At 35.8% G+C, this 8,623-nt stretch overlaps 1 protein-coding gene across 1 annotated transcript; it reads right to left on the bottom strand.

Annotated features, from left to right (window-relative positions):
- Positions 1–4,856: 4,856 nt before the first annotated feature.
- LOC109221771 (protein DETOXIFICATION 17-like) lies at positions 4,857–8,186 on the bottom strand (the record flags this gene model as incomplete). The annotated part of the gene is made up of 3 exons (XM_019386220.1): positions 8,125–8,186; positions 7,645–7,883; positions 4,857–4,987 (listed from the first exon to the last, which is right to left on the bottom strand). Coding segments are annotated over exons 1-3 (432 nt in total), but the record flags the coding sequence as incomplete, so codon positions are not given.
- Between the last annotated feature and the right edge of the window lie 437 nt (positions 8,187–8,623).

Below are 8,623 nucleotides of genomic sequence, written 5' to 3'. Positions count from 1 at the left end.
ATCTTTCTTGATACAGCCATTCCCATTCATGTGGGGGATTGTTAGACTTTAAGCCATTGGGCTTTAAAGTAGAAGAAGTGTGAATTGGAAATGGAGGGAAATTGAAAATTTGAAGAAGTGAACTTTTGTCTTGCACTTTGTCCCTCATTGGTGAGGGACAACCACATTTGTGTGCTTATATATAGAATCACTTCTTAAAGCTCTTAAAAGGAGTTGAAGAGAATGAACCCTCGCGCCGTCGTCGTCGCTCGCTCGGCTCGGCTTTGGCTTTGGATTTGGAAAATGATCGATCGATAAGATTCGATAAGATTATTTTTGGACAAAATTTATTTAATTATTTAATAATTAATTATATGCCAAATCACTGCTGAAAATACGCCAGAACCTTGCTGAAGGTTCAAAGGGCCTCTCTGGCCGCGGTTCTGCCGCGACCGCGGCAGGCAGGTACAGAAAGCCTCTCTGACCGCGGTTCTGCCGCGACCGCGGTAGAACCGCGGCAGGCAGCGTATTCTTCTGAAAAGTCACCTTTTCCAGACACCTTTTCTGATAATTGCCTATAAATTCTGAGGCAAGGCTCCATTTTCTACACACGAAAAACACTCCAGAACTTCTTTCTTTCTGAATATACTGCATTCTAATTCGCAGTCTCTCTCTCTCAAATTCGTAAGTGTGATTTTGCTCCGTTATTTAAGTTTGTTGTATCGTGCAGTTTGTATTGCCACTGTTGCAGGAAGGTTTATTCCGTTTTATCCTGGGAGGATTTAATCCATTACCTTGGCTACGTGTGAGGGGGTTAAAATTCTTTAAGGATACACAAGCAAATTGTGGACTCGGAATATTTCTTAAACTCTTCTGTTTTTCCAGTTTCTTTTATTTTTCTAACAATTTTTTTCTGAATTTGTGTTTTAACACAGTAGCGCTTACACTAACTCTCCAAGATGACCAACAAACATTACAGATATAACCTGTAAACAGTATAATAGAAAGTTCACTGACATAAGAGGCCCTGCTAATACCAACAGCTTCTTCACTTCTACCAAAATCTCATTTCTTCTGTTCTTAGATTCTGTAATCAATGGACACTCAAGATCTAGTTCCCTCTCTTGTATATCCATTTTCCTCTCTCAAGTCTCAACCTTGCCTAATAATGGTACTCAGTCTCGTTTGGTTGAGATAAAATCGCGGTTGTTATCCTGGGATTGTAGTGTTATTTTTATCCGAGGGTGGGATACCAATCCCGAAATAACTAATCCCGAGATAATTAACAGACAATACAACGGTGAGATAACTTCCCAACCAAACGACCAGTATAATATCAACAACAACAACGACCCAGTGAAATTCTACTAGTGGGGTCTGAGGAGGGTAGTGTTTTCGCATGCCTTACCCCTACCCGAAGGGGTAGAGAGGCTGTTTCCGAAAGACCCTCGGCAGACAATATATCAGTACCATCAAAAGAAACCACGAAACCAGCAAACGACAAGTATAATATCAATATCGGAAAATGAAGTTTGAAACAACCCAAGCTGCAGCCTTAAAAAGCTTATCCAGCCTTATTTTTTAGCTTACTAGTTTCGTTAGACCTGATCTTGAAAACATGTATAGAAGTTAAACTATCTTATAAAAGAGAAATTTTTACACTTTCAAATCACGTATAACCCATAATTAATAAGCTAAAAATAACACAACTAATCTAATATAACAGATTAAAATACATTATTAATGTACTTTTCTTATATTGACAAGTTAAATCCGGATTAGTAATGTGGTAGGATTTGTTTAAAAACGACAATAAGACACGAGACCAAGTCCGAACAACTTGCTGCTTTTACCACTTTCCAAGATTGACTTCTATTACATAATTTAATTTTCTTTTCGTCTTTTTGCTCAGGAATATCAAATTAAGTCATTGTACTTCTATGGTACCAAGGGAAACCTTGATGTAATTGGTAAAGTTGTTGTCATATAACCAAGAGGTCGCGGGTTCTGAGCCGTGAAAATAACCTCTTGCAGAAATGTATGGTAACGTTGCGTACAATAGATACTTGCAGTCCTGTCCTTCCCCGGACCCCGCACATAACGGGAGCTTAATACACCGGGCTGCCTTTTTTTTATATTTCTACGATATGACACCATATAGATAGCAGAGGCGGAGCTAGAAGCTCATATATAGATTCGGAAATAATTCAGTAGTTTTAGTATATAAAATTAAGAAATTTACTAAATATATTCTAAAAAATTAAATTTAGAACTCAATTACTAATACATGATGTCGCCATAATAGAAAGTATGAGCGAAAAAGTAAACCAATGAAGAATTTATTTTACTTTTGAGACATATTCTTATTTATGGATTCAGAAATAATTCAGTAGTTTTAGTATATAAAATTAAGAAATTTACTAAATATATTCTAAAAAATTAAATTTAGAACTCAATTACTAATACATGATGTCGCCATAATAGAAAGTATGAGCGAAAAAGTAAACCAATGAAGAATTTGTTTTACTTTTGAGACATATTCTTATTTAAACTTGAACGTTTGTCATATGAATCAATAAAAACATAGCTTAAAGTAGAGTCAAATATGCTTGGCCAAAAATGCCATAAATTTAGACTTTATATTGATTTGTTTTACATAAGTTTTACCTAGAAAAGATAGTGGCTAGACCTAATTTAAAGGCATGGACAATTATTGTATGTGGACTAATTGTGGCGGGATTATTACACAAATAACTGGCCAGATTTAATATATATATTTTTTTGTAACCAGTTGTCAGGACTCGAATTTCCCACCGACGGGACCGTGATGACGCCTAACATCGCACTCGCCAGGCAAGCCAACATTAGAGTTATAATCACCTTTTTCTTTTACATTTTCATAGTTAAGATAACAAAAGCTAATTCAAACAAAAATAAAAGCGGAAGTACATATTTAAATGATTATCCTTATACTATTAACAAAACCGAACAGTTACCACCCAGAAACTAGTGTCACAACTCACGAACTTTCTAGAGATAACTACAAATACTGGTCTGAAAGAAAAACACATTTGTCTCGAAAGTAAATAAAATAGAGATACAAAATGTAGGAGGGGACACCAAGGCCTGCGGACGCCTGCAGGACTACCTTGGGTCTCCTGAATGAAGTGTCAGCAACCGACCTCTCGATCAGCCATTACCAGCTCCGAAATCTGCGCAGGAAGTGCAAATTGCAGTATCAGTACAACGGACCCCATGTACTGGTAAGTGCCGAGCCTAACCTCGACGAAGTAGTGACAATATAAATATGACAGTAACTTATACAATATAACCTGCAACAGTTTATAATAAGGCAAAAAGAAGATACGGAATGAAATAGGACAGTAATAAATGCGGAACCTAGTCGTTCTACCAATACTCAGCTATAACCAATCCTTAAGAGAGTTTCAACACCACAATAATGAATCTTAGCAGAAGAAGAATACATAAACAACAAATGATGCGGCGCGCATCCCAATCCCACCATATAATCAACAACAGTATGAACATTCACCCTTATTACTCCTTGTTGCGGCGTGCAACCCGATCCCACCAGTCCACCCTTATTACTCCTCACTTTATCACCCTTATTCCTCATATTGCGGCGTGCAAACCGATCCCACATGTCCACCCTTATTACTCCTTGTTATGGCGCGCAACCCGATCCCACCAGATCACATTTCACCCTTATTCCTCCTATTGCGGCGTACAACCCGATCCCACCATATCAGTACTAATCACAAAATAAGACAAGTATTTCACAAATTAACTCAAACCCTCCACAACATTTGTATCTCAAGTCAAAACAACGGAAGATCTATACAATTATGAAACTTCAACAGTTTATTCTACACAGCGAGACCAGCTAAAGTGTACCATGAAGCACCAACAAACCAACTCCAACTGGCAATGTAATATAATGAAACTACGAAACAATTAACACCTTCGATAGAGAAAATCACATTTAACAAGAAGCAATTAGACATGGAAGAATCAATAAGCAAGTAGCAGTTAAGACATGAAACAATATATTAGGAAACAGGGAAGGGAGCGGGCTATTTGGCGGCGCATAGGTACTAGTCACCACACCTATACGCCACACACATGGAATTTCACATAGCAATTAAGTCGGGGATCTCTAATCCCTCAAGTCAAGGTTAGACCAAACACTTACCTCAAGCCAACGGGTATTTCAAAGCTCAAATACCGCTTTACCTCTCGATTCCACCTCCAATCCACTCGTATCTAGTCATAATCAACTTAATAACATTAATTACCGTTAAAGAAATCAATTCCAATGCATAATTATAGGTTTTCCAATATTTTCCCCAAAAAGTCAAAAACCAACCCCGGGCCCGCTTGGTCAAAACTCGAAATTCGGACCAAAATCCGATTACCCATTCACCTCCGAGCCCGGATATACAATTGGTTTTGGAATCCGACCTCAATTCGAGGTCTAAATCCCCAAATTTCGAAATTCCTAAGTTCTACCCAAAAACACTCAATTCCACCATGAAAAACCCAAGATTCTAGGATGAAATTTTGCAAAAAGATGAGATAGATTGATAGAAATGAGTTAAGAATCATTTACCTATGATTTGGGGATGAACTTGCTATAGGAAAATCACCTATTGAAGTTTAGGTTTTGAAAAATGGGAGAATAAATGAAAAATCCCGTCTAAGACCCTTTTACTCAACTACATATGTCCAATTTACCTGAGCTTCGCAAATGCGAATCTCTTCACAGTCCTGCTGCCTTCGCAAATGCGAAGAAAGTGTCGCATTTGCGAACACTGTTCCTCGCAAATGCGAGTAGAAGATCGTATTTGCGATCATACCCCTTCCCAGACTCCCTTCGCAATTGCAAAGATTTGTTCGCATTTGCGAACTGTGCTGGCCCAGGATTTCTTCGCAATTGCAATAAAACACCTCGCAATTGCTATGCCTGCTTGACTCGCATTTGCGAAGCCTGATCTCGCAATTGCGAGATCAGAGGCTTGCTACAGATACCAGTTACAACAGCAAATTTCGAAGTTCCAAAATCACACTGTAGCCTATCCAAAACTTACCCGAGCCCTCGGGGCTCCAAACCAAACATATACACAAGTCTTAAAACATCATACGAACTTGCTCATGCGATCAAATCGCCAAAATAACACCTAGAATTATGAATTTAGCACCAAATTGCATGAAATTTTCAAGATAGTTTCAAAATTTCTATTTTCTCCACCAAAGGTCCGAATCACGTCAAATCGTTTTCGTTTTTCACCAAATTTCACAAATAAGGTTTAAATATCATAACGGACTTGTACCGGCTCCGGAACCAAAATACGGGCCCGATACCAACAAGATCAAATCTTTTAAATTGTTAGATTTTCAGTCTTATCAATTTCCTTCAAAAATTCATTTCTCGGGCTAGGGACCTCGGAATTCTGTTCCGGGCATACGCCCAGGTCCCTTATTTTATTACGGACCCTCCGGGACCGTCGGAACACGGGTCCGGGTCTATTTACCCAAAATATTGACCGAAGTCTATAAAAAAATCAACTTTTTAGGCCAAAAATCATCATTTCTTAAATTTTTCACATAAGGGATTTTCGGATACACGCCCGGACTGCGCATGCAAATCGAGAAGAGATAAAATGAGGTTTTTAAGACCTCAGAACACGGAATCGGGTTCTAAAACAGAAGATGACCTTTTGGTTCATCACAACAGTATACATGGATTATACATAATATATATATATATATATATAATATATATATAATAATAATATATATATATATATATATATATATATATATATATAAAAGCCGGCTATTGTTAGTTTAACAGATTAGGTGGGCTGTTATTTCGGTTAATTCTTGTTTAACAACTTAACGCAACTATTGATATGTGATAGATACGTCTTTATTTTTATTATATGTATAGAGGCGGAACCTCTTTCTCTACTTCTCTGATAAATAATACACAATTATTTATCCTTAAATTCATCAACTATTTAGAGAACGTAATAATAAGTAAAAATTAAAGTGAATATTAGGATTAACCATTGATTACAATTTGTTGGTGGCTTAGATTTTAATTGTATCTCTTCTCATTTTTCTTTCCTCTCATTTTTCTTTTCCTCATTCGTGAGTTATATAATGTCATGTGTCTTAATCTATTCAATGGTCTTAGATTTAATACTAAAAAATATTGATATGATGTTTTGACTTACATAAATTTGTTGTCTCTTGTTTAATTAAATATAAAAATATTCGAGTAGAAATAGTAATCACACTGGAGTAGTTCTTTAACTTCCTGCTTGATTGTTGCACATATTTCATATGGGTTGATAATTACTTTATTTAAAGATGCTATTTTGTTCATATTTGTCTCAATCATTCAAATAGATAATTTACCAATAAATAAAACTATAGGCTCTGATACCACTAGGTTCAAAAGAACAAGGCACTATAAATGCATAACAATATAATAAAATAATAAATACTCGATCCAGACTTTCCAGTTCTATTTAAACTACAAGGAGCAAACAAATTCTAGCATAAATGATATGCAAAGAACTTAAATAAGAGTAAATATCAGGGCCGACCAAGTGCTTTAGGCCCCATAATTTTGGGGACCTCAAAATTTTCTAATAGGTGTTTATGCTAAATTATTTTCAAATTATAGTGTTTCGAAGGAGAGAATATAAATTTTCAATAATAAAAAATAAAGATGGAGCCGTTGAGCATAAATTGGAAAGCATTAGTCATTTTAGGTATCCCTCTCTAGTCCATAGCAGATAAATAATACTTGAGGGAGCGAACCAAATCATCGTTGTCAAATCAAAGAACTATTAGTGGAGCACGATGAGATGATGAACAAAGCGAAGATCATAGTTTGTTCAAAACTAGTCGAAGTTGTTTTTTGCATTATTTTCCGTACTCTTGGCAAATCCTTATCTCATTGGTTAATTTTGAGTTTATCCCAAGTTCATGTTCTTAACACATAAATTATTGAAGACTAGTATGGTTGATGACATGATTGAACAGTGAATTCAAGAAATTACATAAGCTTCAAATATCAAAAGGAAAAGAGAATTCTTTTAGATTTGTATCTAGTGTGATGGATTATATCAAGAAAAGTTAGATGAACTTGTGTGCATCTTGCCATATTGTTTGGATGTTAAACTCTTTCTCTACATGTCAAATGTCATTTTGCATTTTCTTCTATGCTAGCTCTGGATTCACCCTATCAACATTGTTTAAATGTCAAACAGAGGCGGATGTAGCATATAATAGGCAGATATAGCATATAGTTGACGGGTTCAACTGAACTCAGCATTTTCAATACGTAATAGATCCACATGTGAAAAATCACCCAAATTTCAGAAGATAATTAAGCATAACCTCAAAAGTATAATAGGTTTGACGGTAAGAACATAAAGGTTGAATCCATCAAATTTAAATTATGGATCCGCCTCTTATGTCTAAGCCGAATAATTAAAATATTGCTTCTCAATTTCGATTTGGCTAATGTTCTGATATAGCCTAAAGCCTTGCTTTAACAAACCAAGAAACATAGTTCAGATTCTTGAAACATAGCAATGGGAATTTTGTGTATTATAAATTTGGACAAACCTGAAAGTACAGATTGAATACCATCTAAAAAATGGGATCCTGCTATCAAGACTAGCATTTCTGCTACATATCCCACTACTTCTTCCTCAGTGCTATAACAATAGCCCCACAGTTTACGAACCGAAATCAAAATTATGGCTGCAACAATGCCTTCTGTAGCCACCAAGAATACTGCTGTACAAGCTGCTAAACGAGCTGCTTGAGGTCGTCCAACACCTAATTCATTCGAAACTCTTACACTGAGGAAAAACACAACATATAGAAACTAGTGAAGAAGAATATATAAAGGAAAATGTAACTGATTAAAGGGGGTTTAAAGATGTTAGAAATTCACCTCGTCGCGCCACTTAGTCCTAGAGGTATCATATACACCATCCAACAAGTATTAAGGCTGAAATATTTCAAAATATTTCAACATGTATCAACTTTTTAATGAAACACGATATTCAGGTTAATATTAGCATGTTTGAGAAGTCTAACCTGATAGAAAGAACTGAGCTCTCTAACTTTGGATTTGGAAGAAGTCCAGATAACAGAACCATTATTTCGTAAGACCAAATCTCTAAGCTGTGTCATTAAAAGTAAAGTGGTATGATTCATTTGATCATTATGTAAAGACGAGTCGAAGATATAAATTTGATGAATTTAACCTTCATGTTGAAATTTTTGTGATTTTTTACATATTATCTATACTTGCAAAAATACTGCTTTCAGTTGAACCCGTTGGTTATATATTACATCCGCTTCTATTGACTATGTGTATATATAGACTAATGATAATAGGTGAATTTGACTATAATCACACCTTAAATAATCACCTTCTTGTGTAGTTTTAATGCTAAAAGTGATAATAAAATGCTCTTATTAGTGCTTTTCATGATTGGCAGGTGATATATGTATAAGGAAGGCTAAGGAGCAGTTTTGGAGTCAAAATTGAAGAAAAAGAGGCCAACTGTGAAATTCCCCAAGTACACCACGC

This window comes from Nicotiana attenuata, unplaced genomic scaffold (genome assembly GCF_001879085.1).
Source record: "Nicotiana attenuata strain UT unplaced genomic scaffold, NIATTr2, whole genome shotgun sequence".
Lineage (NCBI taxonomy): Eukaryota > Viridiplantae > Streptophyta > Magnoliopsida > Solanales > Solanaceae > Nicotiana > Nicotiana attenuata.
This window is presented reverse-complemented; position numbering and strand designations above follow the sequence as displayed.